Source organism: Nematolebias whitei, chromosome 8 (assembly GCF_014905685.2).
Source record: "Nematolebias whitei isolate Nwh7 chromosome 8, NemWhi1, whole genome shotgun sequence".
Lineage (NCBI taxonomy): Eukaryota > Metazoa > Chordata > Actinopteri > Cyprinodontiformes > Rivulidae > Nematolebias > Nematolebias whitei.
This window is the reverse complement of record NC_056505.1, coordinates 22,501,728-22,525,431: the sequence shown is the minus strand read 5'-3', so window position 1 is coordinate 22,525,431 and position 23,704 is coordinate 22,501,728. Positions and strand designations below refer to the sequence as shown.

Genomic DNA, 23,704 nt, shown 5'->3' with positions numbered 1-23,704 from the left:
ATATGTATATATATATAAATACTAAAATAAACATTTTTAACTTATTGTGGATGGCGGGGGGGGGGGGGGGGGGGTTGGAACCTAACACCCGCAATAAATGAGGGACTACTGTACACACTACAGTTATTTTATTTGACATTTATTTAGCTATCAGAACCTAAATTCTACGACAGCACACTAAAATGAAGTGATTGTCTTAGTAAACGATACAATACAAAAACTGGTGTGACAATTTTCACAGAAAGCTGAATTTTGCTATCCAAAACAATAAACCTCAACTCCAATTTGAAGATGTAAAAAAATGTTTCAAATGCCAAATGCAAAAAAATACAACTATTTTTGACTTTTAAAATTCCCATGCCATTTGCATATAGCTCATTTTGTAGGCTTTAAGGGCACCACACCTATGATTATTGGCTAGCTGCAAAAGAAGGGGTGCAGCTTTCCTCTCAGCAGTTGTGGTTTATACATTTGTAGAACTGCCCACAGCTCAGCTGAGTCGCTCACAGCAACGACAACAAATAAATGATTCAGACCTTTGTAAGACTGTAAATCAAATAAATGGGATGAAATATTTCAGCAGCATTCCATGTTTGTTAATACATTAATTTTTGAGCAATAAATGAAAAAAAATCTTGTAATTTTACAAAATGTTGGTAAACTCTAATTTAAGGCCAGTTTGTCTGTAATCAAGAGTAAAAGCTGAGCATTGTCTCAAACCTGAAAATTACAAATGTGTACTCTGTGTTTACAGTTTATAATAATTATGTGTTATGTGTTGTCATCATTGTATATTCCCATACAATGGCAAAATTGTCTCTCTGCATTTAACCCACCGCACCTGGGAGACACTCAGGTGGAGCAGTGGGTGGCTATTGAGGGTGCCCAGGGAGCAATTGGGGATAGGGTATGCTGCTCAGAGACACCACAAGATGTGCAATGACTGGGGATTGAGCCTGGGACTTTCGGGTCCCGAGTCAGCTGCCCTGCCTCTACTCATCTCAGCCCCCTGACAGGACTAACCTTGAGTCTTATTCCTGCTCAGAGGAGTTTGGGCTCGGTGAGTGAAGCAGGCGACTGCGTCTCAGCTTGTTGTCCTCATCAAAGGTTTGATCAATAGAGAAGCCGTGTGACATCAAGTTACAACCTGTAAAAAGGAGTTAACAAACATTACAAACCAACAGAAATTACAGACTTTGAAAACTATTTTTATCATTCCTTTGCAGTTGTTGGTACATTAAAATGTTTAACAACATTGCATATACATTTTTGTATCAAACTCTAAGGAAGTTCATATAAAATCATCCCAGTATGAACATTATAAAATTAAAATACTGTATTAAACATTCCTTGATAAACTGTCTCGTCATACTGCTAACGTTGGATCTACAACTTAACCAAAACCCAGTAAAAATAAACAAGTAACCCGTGACAAAGACACAATCGGTTCATCCTGATGCATGCTCAATAATCCAGGTAGAAAAATCCAAAAAAGTTCAATCTGGTCCTCTGGACTCTTGGATGAGAGACGAAACGTTTCTATATTTTTTTGCTTCGTTTTGTTTTGTTTTTTTTGAATGTCCAGAGGACCAGATTGAACTTTTTTGGACAATCGGTTCATATTTCTTTTAATCTAAATTTAGGAAAAATACTAAAGAATAACAATTTGACCCACAGTAAATTGTACTTTTGCAAGACCAAAAGTAATTTCTAACTACCAGCAGCAAACTCTGCACATACAGTGGTGCTTGAATGTTTGTGAACCCTTTAGGATTTTCTATATTTCTGCATAAATATAACCTAAATTATCATCAGATTTTTACACAAGTCCTAAAAGTAGATAAATAGAACCCAGTTAAACAAATGAGACAAAATATTATACTTAGTCATTTATTTATTGAGAAAAATGATCCAATATTACATATTTGTGAGTGGCAAAAGTATGTGAACCTCTAGAATTACAGTTAATTTGAAGATGAAATTAGAGTCAGGTGTTTGCAATCAATGGGATGATGATGAGGTGTGAGTGGGCCCCTTTTTGATTTAAAGAACAATTCAATTCAATTTAATTAAAAAATGCTTCATTAATCCCAAAGGGAAATTATTTGTTGTTGTAACTTGTTATCCTCATTTCATTAAGAGATGTTATAGATACTGATGGCTGTAGGCAGGAAGGATCTCTTGTAAAGGTCCATCCCACAGTGGATACTAAGAAATTGGCTGCAGATGCCGTCCGATCCGTCCACCCAGACTCGGCTGGCCTCTCAGTTCCCCCGGGCTGTAGGACCGCCCGAATGCCAGGCAGAACTCCTCCCAGAGTGATGGCCACTCCTCCCAGCAGTCTGCCGAGCTCCTCGTCGTTGTGGACAGCCAACTGTAGGTGCTGAGGGATGACCCTGTCCTTCTGCTGTCATGAGCCGTGTTTCCTGTTAGTTCCAGGATCTCAGTGATCAGGCACTCGAGCACAGCTGGCAAGTAGATGAGAATGCGTCTGCAGAACATCCTTTTCAACTCATTTGAGATTTGGGGCTGTAGTTGAGAGATTATTTGAGCTTTTGAGATGTTAATCAGTTGCTGTTGGTTGTAGAAAACTGCCTTATTGCCATGGTTACGCATCATAACAAATGTCCAAAACTAAAAAAGTTTCAGTAAAAATCCTTCCAGATGCACAGCATCTGATACCAGAGGAAACAATCAGCCAAAAAATGTAATCTACATCCAGAAAAAAGAGGAATTAAATTTTCCAAAGGCAAAATCTCAGAATGAAAGTAGCAGAGCTGCTCCAACATGCAGCCACCTTGAGCGGCGTAAATCTAGAAAATCAACAGGGACAGGGATCTATCGAAGTCTGCTCTTCACAACGTTTCTGAGGAGCTCAGAAAGAGAGTTGTTGATGCTCATCAGGCTGGAAAAGGTTACAAATCATCTCTTATGAGTTTGGACTCCACCAATCCACAGTCAGACAGATTGTGTACAAATGGAGGAGCTTCAAGACCATTGTTACCCTCCCAGGAGTGGTCGACCAACAAAGATCACTCCAAGAGCAAGGCATGGAATAATCTGCGAGTTCACAAAGGACCCCAGGGTAACTTCTCAGCAACTGAAGGCCTCTCTCACACTAGTTTAGCTTATATGCGCAAAAATTTTAGACCGGATTGAAATGTTTTCAGATTAAATAATTCAAATGTATCATTTGGGCACAATCTGTTTATGACAAGCATTTACATGCAGCGGGCTTTGTTCTGAACAGAAGTACTGACATGCACAGAGTGGTAAACTGTCCTTAAAAAAAACACAGAAGAAGAAGTTCTTCTTCCGGTTTACTTCCGGGATGAACGTAAACAAACCTGGGAACCAAAATGGACCCGCGACTGGTTTTAATGACGGTGGAGACGTTACTGCACTCCCTGACTGAGCTACAGGTAATACAGATCATTTTGAGCTCTTTCAAAGTTTCTAGTAGAAATGTTGTGTCACTCACCGATCAGTTTTGCTTCCCCAACATGCTAATATTATTAGCATTACCCAGGTGGAAATGACAAAGTCACACATGTGTAGTCAGGTCAGTTTTTGACCATCAGATAAAAACAAACAGATTAAGAGTTTACATGCGCACCGTTTGGGTTATGAATCAGCGTAACCCACCCGTTTCGTTCTGATCACAAATTTTTTCGGATCACGCTGAATAAACAAAAGAAAACCCGAATGGGGTGTTTACAGGACGCGTTTTTATTCCGAACTGCCGTTTGATCCCATTACTTTTCCATGTAAACATAGTTCATGTTTATGAGTCCACCATCAGGAGAACTCTGAACAACAATGGTGTGCATGGCAGGGTTGAAGGAGAAACCACGGCTCTCCCAAAAGAACATGGCTGCTCGTCTGCAGTTTGCTAAAGAGCACATGGACAAGCCAGAAGGCTGTTGGAAGAATGTTTTGTGGACAGATGAGACCAAAATATAACTTTTTGGATTAAATGAAAAGTCTTATGTTTGGAGAAAGGAAAACACCACATGAAAACATTATCCCATCTGTGAAACATGGTGGTGGTAGTATCATGGTTTGCACCTGTTTTGCTGCATCTGGGCCAGGGTGGCTTGCCATCATTGATGGGACAATGATTTCTGAATTAGAGAATTCTAAAGGAAAATGTCAGGACATCTGTCCATGAACTGAATCTCAAGTGAAGGTGGGTCATGCAGCAAGACGATGACCCAAAGTACAAGTCGTTCTACCAAAAAATGATTCAAGAAGAATAAAGTTCATGTTTTGGAATGACCAAGTCAGAGAATTCTAAAGGAAAATGTTGCCAGTCAAACTGTCATTAACCTTTTATATAGATACACCTAAAAATAGGACCAAAGTATGTGGTTTGATGTGACAGGATGCTAGAAACAAAATGGCTGAAGATTAAAGTTAAAATTATATTTTTATACACTGTTTCATGTTTAGGTGCCATTACACATTTGAATACACCACAGGTAAGTATTGAGCAGCTTAACTTAAAGAGAGGGGAAATGTATCCATTGTTCAAAATAAAACTTTAAGAAGAACTTCAGAAACCAAAAAGAACTCGGGTTTGCACCCCTCATAAAGCTGACAAGGGAGTCTGACTCGAAACTGGAGCTAAGCACAGCATATCCTTCATGCTTTTACTGATTCTCCTTCACTGACATGTTTGGCACATTTATAGTAAGTTAAGGGCATCTTATCCCAGATAACCTTTCTTAACCCAGGACAACTTCACAGGCTTTATCGGTTATAGAGATCTGGCATTCCACACAGGTCACAATCAGTTATATACAGAGGCAAACACACCTGTTTGCCCTGTAACACTGCCACTAGCCTACCCGTGTTTAAAAACTGCCTGATTGAGAAGTTGTGGAAGAACAAAGGAACACTTTGTTTTGAACAGATTTTGATAAAACTTTTAAAGAAGGCTACCACATTCACAGCTAAATGAAAGCAGTCTCTAGTTTTCTTTTTAAAAGTCTCATCCCTAAAGTGAGTCACTTTCAACTTTGCTTTTATTCCTCCTCTCTTATCTTCGACCCACCCACCCCACTGTGAGTGATGCTTCCTGTGTTGTCACCATCAGAAGCTAAACCTGGAGAGAGCAGGTCAAAGAGAGAGCCCCTACAGCTCTGCTTAGTATGAAAACACAGCCTGGGGCTCAGAGGTCAGCAGGGGCCAAGCATGTCAAAGGGGAAAAATCGTAGTCAACTAAACATCACTGATCTAGATCAAGCTAAGCTACTAAGCTAGAGATATGAGTAAATAGTTAAATTACTTGTATGATGAAAGAATATAAAAACATGATGGCGATTGTTTTTAACATACACAACTGATTGTGCCTAATCAGTGACTACTAACAAGATGGTAAGACTATACAATAGTTATCAATAAAAATACATTCAGGTATGCATTTGAATTTAATAGCATATGACTTGAGTATATGGCTTATTTTCACAACAATGGGTATGTTTACATGGACATAAGTAACCGGATCAAATGGCCGGTCGGAATAAAAGTGTGTTATGTAAACACTCCGTTCGGGGTTTTTTTTGTGTATTCGGCGCGATCCGATATAATTTGTGATCAGAACGAAATGGGTGGTTTACGCCAATCCGTAACCCGATCGGTGCGCATGTAAACGCTTGATCTGTTCTTTTTTATCTGATCGTGAAAAACTGACCTGACTGCGCATGTGCGACTGCCATTTCCGCCTGGCTAATGCTAATAATATTAGCATGTCAGGAAAGCTAAACTGGTCAGTGAGCGACACATTTCTTCTAGAAACTTTGAAAGAGCTCATAATGATCTGTATTACCTGTAGCTCAGTCAGGGATTGCAATAACGTCTCCACCATCATTAAAACCTGTCGCAGGTCCATTTTGGGTGCTCAGATTTGTTTACGTTCACCCGGAAGTAGAACTTCTTCTTCGGTGTTTTTTTAAGGAGAGTTTACCACTCTGCGCATGTCAGTACTGTTGTTCAGAACAAAGCCCGCTGCATGTAAACGCTCGTCATGAACAGATTGTGCCCATGTAAACAATACATTTGAATTATTCAAACAGAACACATTTCAATCCGGTCAAAGAATTCTGCGCATGTAAACATAGCTAATAAAGACAAGCCAAGATGGCCGTGCTCAGCTGGGCTGCAGCTTCTCAGGCTCCCTGTGAGAACCCTTAGTACAGGCTTCCCTCAGGGATGTGTGGTGAGCCCCCTACTGTTCACTCTGCTCACATATGACTGTGCAACTACCCATCCAGGCTGTCATATTGTAAAGTTTGCAGAAGGTACAGCAGTGGTTGGATGCATCACAAACAATGATGAGTCCAGCTACAGGGATGAGGTGGAACACCTGGAGAGCTGGTGCAGGACGAACAACCTTCACATCAATGTGAAGAAGATGAAGGAGATGGTCATGGATTTCAGATGGAGAAAGCACACACACACACGCCCCCTGAACATAGGAGGATCTGCGGTGGAAGTGGTCTCCAGTTACAAGTACTTGGGTGTGCATCTAAATGACAACCTCAGCCGGGGCAACAACACTACCAGCCTGATCAAGAAAGCTCATCAGAGACTCTACTTCCTCAGGTGGCTGAGGCAAGCTGGTCTGGGAAGCTCAGTCCTCATCTCCTTCTACAGGTGTGCAGTGGAGAGCATCCTGTGCTCCAGCATCAACGTGTGGCATGGAGGCTGCACAGCTGCAGAAAGAAAAGCTTTGCAGAGAGTGGTGAAGGCTGCACAGAAGTCTGTTGGAGTCAGTCTCCTCACCATCACAGACATTTACACCTCCAGATGCAGGAAGAGAGCCATCTGCATCATGAAGGATCCCACTCACCCAGCCCACACACTTTTTGCCCTGCTCCCCTCAGGAAGGAGCTTAAGGAGCATTAAGTGTAGAACCACTAGACTGAGGAACAGCTTCTACCCTGAAGCTGTTAAAACTCAGAAATTCCTAGCCAGGATAATCACTGTAAGAATAAAAAACAAAGAAAAATCACTGTAAAGCCACTTCAAATGGTGATATGTGACTTATTTGTGCTGATTATCCATTCTGCTGATCTTATGCTGCTGACTATCTCATGCTGGTGTATTCATTCATACCCATCTGCTCACCACAGACTCGTGTTTGGGCTGCTGTTTAAAACACCATATTATTTATATTATTAGTGTTTTGTGTATATCTTAGATCTTTTAGCATATCGTTTAGCTTATATCAGTGTATATCTTAGATTCTTATATACTTTTTTTATACTTTATTGGTTGCTAGTGTTGGGTGTAACTGGGACCCTGAGAACACAATTTTGTTCCACCTCATGTACCACATGTGATGGAAATGACAATAAAGATACTTGAACTTGAAAGAGATACCCAAACTCTTTTAATTACTGTCAAAGAACTCAAAAGAAAGATAAGTATTGGGAGATCTCAATGACAAGATAAATCCACAATAACACCATCTGGGGGCCAAAGTGTCTGAACCAAGACCGGCGGAGGGAGCATATGTGCGAGTAGAAATGAAAGAAAGTGAAGAGAATACCATCAACATGTGTTACCACTGTAACACTTTCTCATGGAAGCTTGATTTAGGCTCAGAGCACCAACACAATAATTGTGAGAGTAATCTGCTGGTTATCCCAGCAGAAGACTACCAGAGCTGCCGACTGGGTGGAGGGGGGAGTTATGACGTCACCTGCCTGCTCAGTGTGCTGCAGAAAGGGAAGGACCACCTCAAGGCTGTCCGTGTTGAAGCAATCACTGCAGACTTCCCCACGAGTGTTTCCCAGAACCGAGCTACCCCAGGGAATGATCTCTGCTTTTAAACTCTCTGCATGGATATTTAATTACATTTAATTGTTCAGTTTATGGGGCAATCAAATTTCTTAGAAGAAACCAAAAACTTCAGTGAGCGATTGTGACATTATGACACCACAAGGTGCATTAGGATGCAAGCAGTTCGTCATGTTTAACACTTTAAACCCTGCTCACTTAGATACAGTATGATGCACCTTTTGTGCATTTTCACTTTTGGGAAGGAGCTTCTGTTCTAAACAGACAAGCACATGTACACACAGATAAAAGCAATGACACCAACACTTCTCCATGGACATGACTTTAATTAGTTTGCGTCAACCAAGCAACGGCCAACTGTGTCTCCACTCCCTTTACATGTTCAATTTTTGGACGTGCCTCAGCCGTGTTTCCAAGTGAGCCGAGCCGAGCAAATGATATGAAGTCAGCAAAATGCAGCCGTTCATTAACCCATGAATCGACGTCACTGGGTGAGCTAAGGCTGTACTCACAGACTCTGAACAGTGATGCCAAGTTACTTTAGTGTTTTCAGACCCCTCTTTTGACTTTTGTTTTTTCCTTCAAAAAACCAACTAGCGACAAATCTATCTACTTTTTCTGGTGTGTTTGGAAACTTTTAAAGGCTGCATGTGAAGGCACTAATCATTCAGCAGTCACTGTCCTCAGCAAGTAGCAAGTAATGCCGCAAGCCCCCCCCCCCCCCCCTCCTCCCAAAACTTTGCCTGACGATCCAGCCCACAGAGTGGGGGACACACTCTCAAAGGAGATACACCTGCGAAGAACTGAATAGAAAGGAGGAGGTTAGAATTGTACTTAATAGAGAAGTGGCTCAACAGACCTGCAATGAGGATGGTTGGCTCCTGAGATGGACGGACGTAATGAATGCTCCGCTCCTCTTTGTTCTGGCTGCCTCGCTCACCTCGAGTTGGGTCATTATCGCTAAGAAATATCACACCAAAAAAGTGTTTTATTTACATACATTTGCAAAAATGTATAATTTTTTTTACCAATAGGAAAAAGAATCAGTAGGAGTTTTCTGTAAAACCAACCATATTTTTCGCCCTATAAGTCCCAGTTTTTTGCCTAATTTACATGCCCTGCGACTTATACGCCAAAGTGACATATTTATGTTTTTTTCTTCTTCCCATATTTATAAACCAATTTTTGGCTGAGATATGACAGTTTTCATTCATTCTGACTGAAAATATTGAGCATTACAATTTTCAACCGCTAGATGGCAGTCGAGAAGTATGGCATGCCGCTGCAACGTATAATAGATAAAAGTGGCTATTAATGACATAATCGGCTTGGCATAGCCTGCCACCGTCTTCTGCCTGGTGCAACCGTCAAATCAGCTTCATTTCATTGTGCCGCCTTGGCAAAATGCAGCTAATTTGACCAATGAAGTGCATTTATTAAGTAAAAGTTCAACTGAGACACACCTTTACTATAAAGCTGAGCAAACAAATAATTGTTTTTAGTTCGTTATCTTGTTAAATTTAGAAGAAATGAACAGCAGCTCGTCCCTCTGCGCGTGCCTGCTTCCGCCAATCGGGTTTTGAAATGCAGCTTATTTGACAAATGAAGTGCATTTATTAAGTAAAAGTTCAACTGAGACACACCTTTACTATAAAGTCGAGCAAACATTTAATTGTTTTTAGGTGGTTATCTTGTTAAATTTCACAGAAATGCACAGCGAATCGCCTTCTGCGCATTCATGTTTCTGCGTATCGGCTTTTGAAAATGCAGTTGATTTGACCATCAAAGATCATTTATTAAGAAAAAGATGGACTGAGACACACCTTTGCTATAATTTCGAAAAAACAAATAATTGTTTTTAAATGTTAATCTTGTTAAATTCTTGTTAAAGTCCTCCCGTGCACGCCCCCGTGGCTGCCATTTGGCAGCCAATTGATTTTTGGCACAACACCGGCCCACATTTCCGGGTTGTCAGTGGTGACGTGTAACTTATGCGACATGTCAGCGGTGATGCATAATAGATGCAACGTATATGGTAAAGCAACGTATTTATGGGTTTGTCCACTTTATTAGACATATTTCGACTGATGCGACTTATAGTGCGGTGCAACGGGTACGGCGAAAAATACGGTACTTGTAATCCTAGATAGTCTCATTTTATTAACTTTATTAACTTCTTAAAGACAGAAGTGTGTGGAGGCTCTAAAGATGATTTGCAGTGGATTAAATTTTTTTTTTTTTTTTTTTAAATGAGTCATCTGAAAAACTGTTAAATTCTTCTTGCAATGTGACGAAGCCCTCAAATGCAGCTTTAAACACATTATTTTGATGGGCCATAATTACAACTTTATGCATTTTGCAACACATGGCAGTGTGTTGGTTTATCTTTACAACTGCACCTATTTGAAATTTAAAAAAATAAGCTGAAAGTTTTAAACAAAATGATTTTCAAACCTTGTTGTAATGTGCAAATGCCACAGTGGAAAAAGTGGCAGAAGTTTGGCTGTAGACAGAAATATGTTGGCTGCATTTTACTGTGTTATATTAAAGCAAGCTCAACATTCGGAGTCATTTAATGACTGCTCACACAAACTATGGGATGGTCTGCTGGCAGCACATTAGACAGCAGAAAAGGACTAATCATTTTTTGTTTTCTTTTTCCTTTCTTAAACATGATTTTGCATTCTGAAACCCATTTTTAAATAGAAAAAGACATATGTTTCTATATAATATTATTGTTTATTGCACAACTGTTACAAAGTTGAAGTAACTTTAATGTAAAGGTAACATCCCTAACTTGATAACAGCACTCACGTGCATTATGTAATACATTTGGAAATGCTTTAAGCAGAAGATCTAACCAGTTATATCTGACAAACACAGCGTTATGAGTTCAATGATACTATAATTCATACAAACAGTTCACAATCAGCCTGCAGACCTTTGCACTCTCTCCTGATCTCTTCGTTGGTTATCAGTGTGTTGGAGCTGACGGACTGCATTCTGCAGGCCTCTGATCTTGGCCTTCTTCTCATTCAACACCATGACAAAATGTGAGTACAGTTTCCGCTCTAATGTCTCCTTTTCCTGAACCTGATGATCCAGCCTGTTGAAAAAAAAAAAAAACCAGATACGTGTGCAAGCCAATGAAGAAGCAGTTCGAAATACAATTTAAAAATGAACAGTGTCCATGTCTGCTTGTTTTAATGAACAAAAAATAATGATCAATAAAGATGACTTTCACCAGCTGACTCTTCACATTTATTAACACAGCAAACAACAAACAAGACAATAAAATGGTGACGCTAACCAAGAGAAGCACTGGGCATCTTAAAAACGAAACTAAATAATTAAAGTTTGGACCTCATTTATTTTCATTCATTTTCTGTGATCAGTGCCAGGGGATTTTTGTAGGTACATAAACTAGAGATGCAGGGAGTGGTGGCGCAGAGGTTAGAGAAGATGGGCCTGTGATCAGAAGATCGCTGGTTCAACTCCCGGTACCAACAACATCAAAAATGTGGGTGGGAGAGGTGAAGCACCCACACCTGCCCCCACCCTCATTTTTGCCCCACTCTGGGCCCTTGAGCAAGGCCTTAACCCCCACCATCTGCTCCCTTGTGTGCCCTGGATGGCTGCTCCACACAGAGGGTTGTGGTGTGGTAGCTAGGTGGTCTGTGGTTGTGTCAGGAAGGGTATCCAGCATAATTACAGATGTAATAAACAATTGCCAAGTCTTTGTGTGAGATAGTTCACTGTGGCGACCCCTGAGGAAGGGAGCAGCCGAAAGAAGGAAAAAAACAAAAAAAAACAACTAGGAATGCACCAATAGCAATACCTGAATTTGGTATTGGAGAATAGATTTGGAAAATAAATAAATAAATAAAATAAAAGATGTATTGGTTTATCTAATACAAACTTTTGGCAAAATAACTTAAAAATAGCTTTCTGTCAAACATTCATTTTTGCTTACTCTGCACGAATTTGCTGGCGATCCTGTTTTAACCTACGGTTCTTCTCTTGCAACCAGGAGTTTTCTCTCTCCAGATCTGTGCCGCGCTGCAGAGACTGACAAACCATCTCCTGGGTCAGTTTTTGAGGGTCTGAAGCTGGTTGGAGCTCTACAGAGCCCAACTGCACCTGTAGCACAAACAATGATGCTAATAAATGGTAAACGGACTGTACTTGTAAAGCACCTTTCCATCTTATCAAAATACTCAAAGCTCTTTACAACACAATCTGTGCCCTCATTTACCCATTCACACAGCACTCTACTATATCTACACAAAGATTAATCAGCGCTTTAGATCACATTCATGCACAGATGGGACACACATCGGAGGCAATGAGGGGTTCAGTGTCTTGCCCAGGGACATTGAACCCCCAACTTTTGCATTGGAGGACAACTGCTCTAACCACTCAGTCACAGCTGCCCCAATAATAGGGGAAAAAAGGATGATAAAAAAAAACAGAATCCCCTTGTGTTTAATTAAATTAACACCAATACTGCAGAAAATAAAGGGCTCCGTGGTGAGTTTTTTTAGCTTAATTATTTATGAGCTGCCAAGTAAAGTAGCTCCATAACAACAATTGAACTTCATCTGCATTGACAGGTTCATACTTCATACTCAAGGTGTCCATTCCTTTTGAGCAAACCCAAGTGAGGACAGATCTAAATCCAAGTCTGAGCTTTTTGCTAAGCCACCTGTGGATCCTGATGGAAAAGCTGGAGGGAACTTCACAAAAAATTAAAGTTTTTTTTTTGGCATCGTAAACCAGACAGTGACACACAGAATAGTAGATTTGATCCAATAAAGTCACTGCCCTTCCAAAATCAGCAAACAGTGAAAAAATGAGTAATCATTTGCACCTTTCTGTCACCATGAGAAGTTCTGCAATGCCAAGGTGCAACAAATATTACACCTTTTCCAAAATGAGTTGTTTTCTTGTGTCTGAGAGAAACACAACCATCAACGCAGTATTAGAGTGAGTCATTTCCTCTGTGGTTCTTGTCAGTGGCTCTGTGGAATCACTGGCATCAAACATTCCCCATTTGGTTTGTGTCTTGGCAGAGAATCACACAGAAGGGCTGCGCCATAGCAGCATAAAAGGAAGAGCTTAAATGTCTAGCGTTTAGCTGACGTGTAACATTTTCTAAATTTCACCGTAGCCCGTCAGTTTTAAACAGGACAAACTCAACGCAATTTGCAGCAGTTACCGAAAACTGTTCCATCTTTGCTTGTCGTGCTGGAAATACTTCCATTTAAACCCCAAAGTACTGCGCACGATACACTGAAAAACAGAAAGCTGAACAGTGCTAAATCTTTCCTGAGCTGAGGTTGAAGACCCGTTGTAATAAAGTTGCCGTCTTCAAAAGTGATCATAAAATAACAGTCATTAACCGACCTGGACTGATGCTGTCTCAGCAAGCCACACAGCTGTTTTCTCTTCTGTAGCTGAACTTGAACATGTTACTTTACAGATTTACACAACTCCTATCTGCAGTTTCAGCATTTTAACTCTTGAATCTGTTACCTTCTAGTCTGGTATCTTTGAATGCAGATCTAATTCAACGGCTCTTTTGTTGTCTTTAATAATATAAATGTTGGTTTGAGCAATAAATAAATTCTATATACACATAAAATGAACAACTCACTCTAACAGAACAAGTGTTAAGCATTTTCTAAGTAAACAAAGACGCGTAAGAAGTGAAGTTCTATCTTAATCCCATTTTGAGAGCTCCAGGTGAGACGCAAAACATCTTCATCTCAAAAGTAGAAGTCCAGCTGCTTTCTTTTCAACTCTTATGATTCATCATGTCCTGGATGATATACAAGTTTGTACACAGCAGAAGATAATTTTGCCATTTATTGGCTTATGTGAGGGATGCACAAATTGTGCAAGATAAAAACTTGCAAGCTTCAGTATTTCCTCAAACCTAATCTCTACTTCTTCCCTCGGTGCCTAAACCTCTGCACCTGAGGAAGGTCACAGCGTAATAAATCAGCCACGTGAAAACAGATGCAGGCGAAGCTCTGAACCCTGATGTGCTGGGTGCGCTTCAAAGAGTAGCCTAATGTCTTACATTTACAGTACAAGTCTTGTATCAAAGTAATGACTGGGACATTGTCAAACATTCATAAATCTTCCTAATTTTCACACGACCAGATTAAGACACGAGAAAGAGACATCTTAACTGCTAAAGCTTAATGTCTATTTACTGGCTGAGCTCTGGAAACGAACCCCAGCTGCAGTTTATTTATTCTGCTCCTGCTACCACCGGTTGCAAGTTTCATCATCTTTGCTCTCAGGTTTTGAGAGAACCAAATGCAGGGAACACAGGTATTCCTCATCACTAAAAATGTACCTTTCCTGCGTGGAAAGAGGACGGATTACACAAAACCAGCTACAAATCTTAAATGCATCATGCCTATTGTTTGAGATAGATGCTAATTACGGTTTTTTCAAGCTAAAAAAGGATAATCAAGAGACAGTATAGAGCCAGAAGAGTCATTCAATCTCTTCTTTATTTGTTTTTCCTGAGACACAAAGTTAAAGGTCACTTGTTGTTGCCAACTACTGTCAAGATGTGGGAGGTCAGACTCTGTGTCGGTGATGGAAAACTCACTGCCACATTTTTCTTCTCAACTAAAACAACAACAAATTAAAGATATTAACTACAGTGAGTGTTTCAGCTTTTTAAAAAAAATTAAACACAATATCATGTATGTGTGGCCTAACTTTACCAATAGTCAACAACGAAAGTGTTGTTAAAATGAAATCCTGTGCTTCCTACAACTGTTTTATCGGTTTCTGACCTTCATCCTGACAAAAATTAACTCTATATGACATCCTGTCATCAGTGGTTACTTAAATGTGTGAAAATGAAAATGTTTGCTCATAAACATGTGGTCCAGTGTGTGTGTGTGTGGTCTAGATGTTTGTTTGTGTGTGTCTCAAGTCAGCCACCCAGACCATAAGGTCAAATGTTGATGTAGGTGTGCAGGACAACTGCCCCAGTGAAAATGATACCATTACATGCTGTGGACCCAGAAAACAAAGCTTTTGTTATCACACCATCCAATACGCTGCTGAAGACTGAAAGCAACGTTTGAACCCAAGAATTGTGGGTAATATCCCCTTTTAGTCAACGATTCAGTTCTAAGAAATAAAACCGTCCTGCCTTGAAATACTTAAAACACTGTAAAAACTTACTGTCAGTGATCCTTTACATGTTATCTCACAATAACCTTTGTGTCTGAACAACGGGGAAGTGAGTGGGTGCACACAGTGACAGTGTTCAAGGATGGGCACGGGCACTCGGGCCAGGAAGCGTGGGCACAGACGCTGAGATCAGCTTGTTCCAGAAATTCCCTCTCATCTGCTGTGAGGAGGCGTGAGGTCAGATAAAGAGCGGGATGTGAGGGGCGACGGTCGACCAGTCCATCCCTGATAAACTTTCACAGAAACACGAAGCACGCTGAAGCACCTGACTTACTGAAGAGCAGATAGTAAAGAATAAATACTTCAAATACTTGATCTTCAACAGGGGTCCTGGCTTCAAAGATGTTTAAAATGTAGAAGAAGCAACATGTTACATTTTTCCCTTTTAGTGTTTGGATAACAATTATTCTAAACTGCACTATTTTAAACCACAAAATGCATGAAGAGTATTACTGGGCTAAATTTTCACCAACGACTGACCAACACCCAATGGTAGGAAAATTTAAACCCAACTATTTTGTATTTGTTAAACAATAAGCTCTCAATTAAATTAATATTTCAAAATAAAAGTCTAGCCTTTCATTGAAGATATGCATACTGTCCACCACATTTCATGCCAGAGTTTAAACTGAGGTCATTCAGTCTTGAAAATGGATAAAATTATACAAATGTCAAATCTTGAAAACAATATTGAGCATGATTGAGCTTGATGTCATGAGATCTAACTCTTGGGAGTATTTGTTAAACATGAAGCTCAGGTATGAGCACATCAAATATTAATTTATAATCTGTAAAATTAACTGTTATATTTCTGTTTTTGTTTTGTTTTCTGTGGTAGCCATCTTGAATTGGGTTAATTACAACAGTTAATCCGTAGTAAACGTACATCTTTTTTTTTCTGAAAGTTTCATTTAAATCTAGGGGTGCACCGATGGCAGTTTTCTGGCCGATCACCAATCTCTAAAAAGTCTGACCTGCCGATTCCGATTTTGGCTGATACCAATTTTGTTTTATAAGCAACACTGTCAGGTGTTATAAGGTCACAATGCACCTTCAATTTTCCAATCTTATTTTATTGAAAAGCATGCCCTTGAACAAGATTCTAGAAACAATACAAACTTGTTATAACTGGCCATGAGGTACTGCTCTGAAATATAAATGAACTTCAGACAATTGTTAAAACAAAAAAAAAAGGGTAAAATCGGCTTCTCATGCAAGTATTGGCCAATTTCTGATTTCCCAAAATTAAAGAAATCGGTGCACCCCTATTTAAATCTGTTTAGCAAACCTTAGGCAATGCCCTTAACACCCACCAGCTGCTCCCCCAGACACCTTATGGCAACTCTCTCTGCTCCACACCTTGGGCTGTGCATGGTAGCTCGGTGGTCTGTGATTGTGTCAGGAAGGGCATCCGGCATAAAAACAATTGTCAAGACTTTGTGCAAATTACCAGTTTGCTGTGTTGAGCCCTGAGGAAGGGAGCAGCCAAAAGCATTTGCTAAGCAGGATCGACTTAGATAAATAGGTAAAGTTCAAGGTTCTTTATTGTCATTCGCATCGCATGTGGTACATGAGGTGGAATGAAATTGTGTACACAGGGTCCCAGTTCCATCCAACAAAAGTAAAAATTGTAAAAGAAAAGCAGTAATAAGATCTAAGATATGAACTAAGAATACGCTAAACGCTTAATAGTGCAAAAACAATAATATGCCGAAAAACAACAGCACGAACATGAGTCTGTGTGAGCAGATGAATAAGAATGAATGCAGCAGCATGAAATAAATCAGCAGCATGAGATCAGCAGCACGGACAGTCAGCATCACATATCAACAATCAAGTGGCATTACAGTGATTTTTTTTCTAAGTGATTATCCTGGTTAGAGATTCATGAGTCTAACAGCTTCAGGGTAGAAGCTGTTCCTCAGTCCAGTGGTTCTACACTTAATGTACCTCAACCTCCTGCCCGAAGGGCTAACAGCTTCAGGGTAGAAGCTGTTCCTCAGTCCAGTGGTTCTACACTTAATGTACCTCAACCTCCTGCCCGAAGGGAGCGGTGCAAAAAGTGTGTGTGCTGGGTGAGCGGGGTCCTTCATGATGCAGGTGTCCCTCTTCCTGCATCTGGACGTGTAAATGTCTGTGATGGTGGGGAGGCTGACGCCAACAGACTTAAATAACTTAACTAATTGGCATTTATAATGTATGTGAATGTTTCTGTTCAGTGCCCTGAGATGACTTCTTTTGTAACTTGGTGCTATATAAATAAATTGAAATGAATTGAACTTAAACAGTAATTGTCAAACGTCTAAACAAAGTTTACACTAATTCTGTTAGCCCTCAGAGTAGGTGTTGGAGACGACTTTCAGCTACTGCAATACCAATTTAATATCTGCAGAACTGTCTGAGTTACTGTACAGCCATTTCTGTGTTTGTCTTGAATCAGGTTGGCTCCAAAAGTCAGTAAGCTGTAGATTCAATGGTTGATTTATGGACATTTCATTAAAATCAGTCCACTGGTTCATAAGAACAAACAGACAAATAAATAAGTTTATTTGAGTGTTTATTAACAGACAAATAAACAAACATGCATGCATGCTTGCACACATATGCACACACACACAGTTATATGATTACCTACAATGGCAGTGGACCAAATTTTTTTTAATTTTTATAAAAAGTAAGTGTTAGAGAAATACAGTATCAAATATGTAAACAGTCTTACTTTTAACCCACAGAGACAAAGTCAGTGGAAACTGAACGGGGGGGGGGGGGGGGGGGTGTCTAATCAACATTGGGACTTGCCTTGTCCATAAATCAGGATTTTATGGTGTCCAGTGTGATCCTAACCTCCCGGCCTTCTTTCTGTGGTCAGCTCTGCTCTAACAGCGTCCAAAGCCCCCCAAGTGACCTGCTCCCTGAAGGCACCTTCTCTGGGAAACGTCTGAACTGTCCTTCATCAAACGTGTCAATCACTGTCACCTATTACCCAACAGCCTTTAACCTATAATCCTAAAAATACTATTTTTATTGTACATTTTTCACATAAAATTCTAATTAACAAACCAGTTCCTTGTATGGCTGCTACCTCATTTGTTGCTCCTAGATGGTAAACATCCCTCCAGTATTTGTGACTGTTTCACAGTAACTTGAGGGCAACTAAACGTTTATAACTACCGTACTATAATGTGAGGAGACCATAAACCTTATCTTTTAAACAGCCCCCTGTAAAAGAAGGACTTCCTTTCTATTTTTGATGTATGTAGTTAAAGACATTTGTCCCCAGGGAGAGATGACAACAAAAAGGGGGACTCTGTTACAGAAGTCACACCTGAAGTACACATACATGTTCACCACTGATTTATGGCACTGCGAACCAGTTCCAACTAAACTCACCCAGCAGCAGAACTTCAGTATGTTTAGGAAGTGTGTTTTTACTCCTAACTGGTGCCCAGGAAGTCAAAAAGATGCAGCCATACTCACATCACCCATTGCTTTGTATATGACCTACTTAAAGCAGCAAATGTAACATTTGAGTTGTTGGATTATGACGTAGAAGCATAAAAGAAAATTTGAGAACAGTAAGTAAAATGAGTAAATTCCCCTATCAGTTAGAACAGATAAACTTATTGCAAACTAATACGCAAGCTATTAAAAAAGCATCCTTTTATCTCTAAAAATATCAAAACTGATTTTCTATTTTGACGTCAAGGCAAAGGCAAATTAGCCATTTGGTCAGTTCAGGAACAGCTGATTTTAACACTCCAGTGTTTTTCATGTTCATTTGTCTGTCTCTGAGAGTACTGCTTCACCCTTTAAAAACCTTTGATTAGCGGTTGCATCACATCAGCAGATGCGTTACCTGATGATGCAGCAGAAGTTGAGCTGAATTTAACATTTGTAAAACTATTTTTATACCAGTGTCTCGCTGTAATGATAGAATACCCAGTACATTTTTCTCTTTCAACATTGCAAACATTCTTTATATTATTTTTTATTTTGATTAAAATAATAAAAGCATTATTCCCAAAGGCTTTTCCTCACCGTAATGTTGCTAATCTTCTGATATGAAAGACGACGGTGATCAGGAGTGAGACGAAATGAGTACGCCTCCTTGTCGTCTCCCTCATTTCCTTCTGCGCATTTGGTTAAAGCCTGAAGAAGATCTTCAACGTATTTCTCCCTCATGACGCCCAAATCACTGGCTTTCCTCGTCACCTCATCCTCTGAAACTGACAAAATAAATGCACTGATTAAACAATAATTTTTTAAGGTATTTTTTCAAAGTAGCATAGAACTGAACTATGCAGCTTTGAGACAGTAACATAAAAATACTATAAACACTAATTATGAGGTGATGAGTGCGTGTGAATGCAGATTTGGAAAGGAAGCGTGCATTGAGACCAAGTGGAATGTCATCAGCTGTTGCACAGCTGCTCACAGCAGCTTGAAAGTCTCAATTAACACATCAAACACGGAAAACCTGATGACCCAGAAGCCCACACATAACTGTCACAACCCTTCTCTACCTGTCAACTCTGCAGATGGACAACAAAAAAAGGAACATTTATGTTCCAGGTGTCCCTCCAGAGAGTACATAGTCATGTACATATGTAGCACCCCCACACACAGACGTTCAGCATTGACTTGTACGTACAAAGACGAGCCTTGTAGACTTTAATCTATATTATCCACCTGTAAGCTGCAGCACCAGAGTGAAGAAGAACGATGACACAAGGTCACTGCTGTGCCACCGCTTAAAGGTCCAGAACAGTTAGACCTTTATGAGCTGGGGTCAGCCAGGTGTCCGTGCGCTTTGGACCGCCTGATGAATAGTACACCTGGTGGCAAAGCAGCCTAGTGAGCAGTTAAACGAAATAAGTCTCGTAAGCATGAAATTGTGTGAGGAAGCATTTTTCCCCCAAAGGGCCACAAATGAAACAAATGGAATGATACAAAGAGCTGTATCAACAGTTGAATGTAATTTTTATGATCAATTATAAATATAATTTCCATTTGCTGCTAAGTAGACATTGCAAGTAAACAATAGAAGTTTGAATCTGAGAACTTAAGCTTAATATATTTAATGTAAATAATGAACATTGATAGAAACTGTTGTAAAAAAATATGTTTTTATTGAAAGAAAACCAATTCTTGTTGGGTTACAACATGAGCACTGGTCTCTCTTGTAATCGAGTCCCCGAGGCTCAATGGGATTAACCTGTCTAAATAAAGGTTGAATGAAGTCATGTTTAAACGTGAATGACAGCTGCCAGGTGATTACCAGTGAGAGGATCTGTAATTTAAAACCTTCTCATGTGTGGAAAGTTCTCCTCTCCTTGTTTCATTTTCTCAGTGCACAGAATCTTCCAAACACTGATTCATAAACTCCCCATCAGGGAACCATTGCCAGTGACCTCAGTAATAAACACTAACACTTAGAAATCCATCCATTATCTTTACCCACTTCTTCCTTTTTGGGTCACGGGGGTCACTGGTGCCCATAACCAGCAGTCACTGTATGAGAGGCGAGGTACACCCTGTGCAGGTCTCAGTCCATCACAGGGACACATAGAGACAAACGAGACAAACAACCATTCACTCTCTCACTCACACCTAGGGACAATTTATAGTTACCAATCAGCCTAACATGCATGTTTTTGGTCTGTGGGAGGAAACCAGAGTACCCGGAGAAAACCCACGCATGCACGGAGAGAACATGCAAACTCCACCCAGAAAGGTCCCTGGCCGGGATTTGAGCTTGCGGCCTTCTCACTGAGAGGCAACAGGTTTACCAACTGAGCCACCATGCCGCCCAATAAGAAATCAGTTTCTTGTTAAAAACTCTACATTCTGCATCAGTCCTTGTATTTTTGTTTTTGAGGTGTCCATTGCCAGTGGAAAGACTCAACAGCTAGAGTTCACACAGGAGACTATGGACGTAAACACCAACTCGCCTTCAAAATAAAAGCACTGCAAAAGCTGCTTTCAAGATAAAAGCAAAGATTTTGGACTTGTGCTCAGATAAGACTGCTAAGGACTGGGTATTGTCCTTGGGCCTTAAGATGCTCATGTGAGTCAAAGTGTTTTGTGAATAATTTCAATAAATACCTAAAATCTTTACCTTCTCCAATCCACGCAGAGCTGCCATCAGTGAGGGCTAATGTAAACCCTGCACCCAAGTCCACAGCCCAGTCTACTCGCAGGAAGTAGGGGGTGCCCAGATTAGTACTAAGAGAAATCTGGTTGATTGTCCCACTCATGCTTGCCTTTACTGCCTGCAAAAGATCAAACATTTGAAAAACTCTAAGCAAAACGATACAGTAGTATAATAAATGCTTTCAGTAACAAAGACCCCCAATATTGTGCTCAGTCTAATTTGTTCTTATAATCTGTATTCATTTGAAAACACCCCTTCAATCGTTTCAGTTTGATGCTGTGAGGACGTTATCGTTCTGTTGCATCATTGTGCTTCATTGTTTTACTTCTCGGATTTGGCTAATAAAGGTTCCAGCGTTTCTTCAGTCTGGGGGTCTATCTTTGTCAGTAGGACCACACAGAGATTAACAAGTTTTGGCAAGTTTTTGTGTGGAAGTGTGGGCTGCCTACCATTATTAACAAGGTAATTACATGCTGTTAAAAATCAAGACAGGAATATCAAAAAAAGTCCAAGTGGCTGTTTGATTTTGTTAAGTGTTTGTTCATCTAAAATGTATGCAGCAAATGTATTTGATGTAGACTTGAGCTGCCAAAGTGCTTTTCAGAGCTTCACATGTGCACACATCCACTAGAGCAACAGTCTACAAATAATATTCAACAAGATCTGTTAGAAATAAACACTAATTCTGAAGCAAAAGTCCAGAGTATACACAGAAATATTATTATACTAGACATACAAACTGTAAATTTATAAATTAAAATAATCTGATTTTCAACTTCTACTTTTGATAAAATAAATATTTTTTGAAATACAGTAGGCAGTCAAAACACTATTTTTTTTTTTTTTTTGGCTTTTTTCCTACTTTCCATGGAAGCAACATGTGAATAACCTCTACTCTAACAGTTGTTAAGAACTTGTATGCTGACTCAACATCCAGGTGTGTTGTGGACAGTCAGTGGCTGTGGTCAGGATTCTGGTAGATCTGACCAACTGGGTTTGCAGATCTGCTATTTTTTGTACTCTCAGTCAGATTTTAGTTGGAATGACAGCTCAAAGAATGTCATTATTTTGGGAGTACTATGATTTTCATTGCAGATTTTAATAATTTACATTTCCATATCCATCTTCTACCGTTATCCATGGTCAGATCATGGAGACAACAAGTCCAGGAGAGAAACATTCCTCTCCCCAGCAAAACTCTCCAGCTCCTCCAGTGGGTTCCCAAGGCGTTCCCAGGTCAGAGAAGCCTCCAGCGAGTTCTGAGTATGCCCTGGGGCCTCTTCCCACTGGGACATGCCTGAAAAAATCTCCAAGGGAGGCGTCCAGGAAGCAGATGCCTGAATCACCTTAATTCTTTTAATTTCTGCTTCTCTAAACATCTGAGACAAAGACTTAAACCGTCTAGGAAAGAAAAAAAAATGTAAATCAGTCTGAATAAAAGTCTTTATTGTTCCTCTCAACTTTTCTATTTTAATGATAGTCACTGATATATCATATACAGTATATGATGTGATAAACTGCATATAACGCAATATTTTATGATACAATCCATCCGTCATGCATCAGGATAATCCATCCATCTATTATCTTTACCCACTTCATAATACAACATATTGAATTATTGTGAAATTAACTTTTTAAATGGTTAATTCACAGACTTCACACTGTGATGTTGAACCATTTTTTACCAATGTCCCATTGCCCTTTGACTAATGACTTTGTGTTTGACTCAGATGAAGTTAAACTGAAGTCTACAGATTGCAACAGCTGCTGCTGGAAAGATTAAAATTTAAAAAATTGCATTGATCCAAAGTTTACAGTATAATTCATGTGACTGTTCCTACCTGTTACCAGGTACACACTGTTCTTCTTCTTAAAAGGCATGAGAAACTTTTACTTGATTACGGATGGCCAGTCCAGAACATGTGATTACTGCTTCCACAACAAGTGAGAAGTGAGTTAGACAATATCTCTACTTAAACACAGGGCAAAGTGTGCAGAGATGGAAGGAAAAGGACAGCTAGATTAGTAGTTAGCCAAGCAGGACATGTTAGAAAAAAATGAAAATGAGCCCCTATAGCACACTAAGTTATAGCATAAAGCTGTGACAGCATGTTCTTTTATTGTATTTTGTCTTTGTATTCAGTCCCACAAAGCATATGAGAGAGGGGTCAAGGTTGTTAAATGAGACATGCTGAAGAGACCTGAGAAAATACACATGCACCTTCTCCACATACATACAACAAATGTCTATGTGAAACTGCACAAAGAAATGTTCAGAGGATTAAAGTTGACCCTTTGTGCTTGAAGAAGGGGTGTGGCTGGACAACTGAGGTAGCAGAAGGCATCAACTTTAACCTCATAAAATGAACTCAGCTACTCATTAGTTACAGTAACATCTGGTGGGAAGGTACAATGGCCCTGTGGTAATGACAATTCAATAAACGGCACTGTCTGTCAAGAACAGATAGCTGTGCAAAACCATTTCTAAAGCCTCACAGTTGGCATCTGTTCAGTTAC

General features: G+C 39.9%; 1 protein-coding gene across 1 annotated transcript in view; it reads right to left on the bottom strand.

The window, feature by feature from the left end:
- The window catches only part of LOC119413433 (DNA repair protein XRCC4), a 23,462-nt gene extending 2,175 nt beyond the window's left edge, over positions 1 to 21,287 (bottom strand). Inside the window, exons 1-6 of the mRNA XM_037680482.1 lie at positions 21,149 to 21,287; positions 19,069 to 19,256; positions 11,780 to 11,946; positions 10,748 to 10,912; positions 8,666 to 8,766; positions 1,024 to 1,147 (exon numbers count right to left, since the gene is read on the bottom strand). Coding sequence (XP_037536410.1) covers positions 1,032 to 1,147; positions 8,666 to 8,766; positions 10,748 to 10,912; positions 11,780 to 11,946; positions 19,069 to 19,256; positions 21,149 to 21,287 — 876 coding nt within the window. The 3' untranslated portion in view covers positions 1,024 to 1,031. The remainder of the gene's footprint in view (positions 1 to 1,023; positions 1,148 to 8,665; positions 8,767 to 10,747; positions 10,913 to 11,779; positions 11,947 to 19,068; positions 19,257 to 21,148) is intronic.
- Positions 21,288 to 23,704: the final 2,417 nt, after the last annotated feature.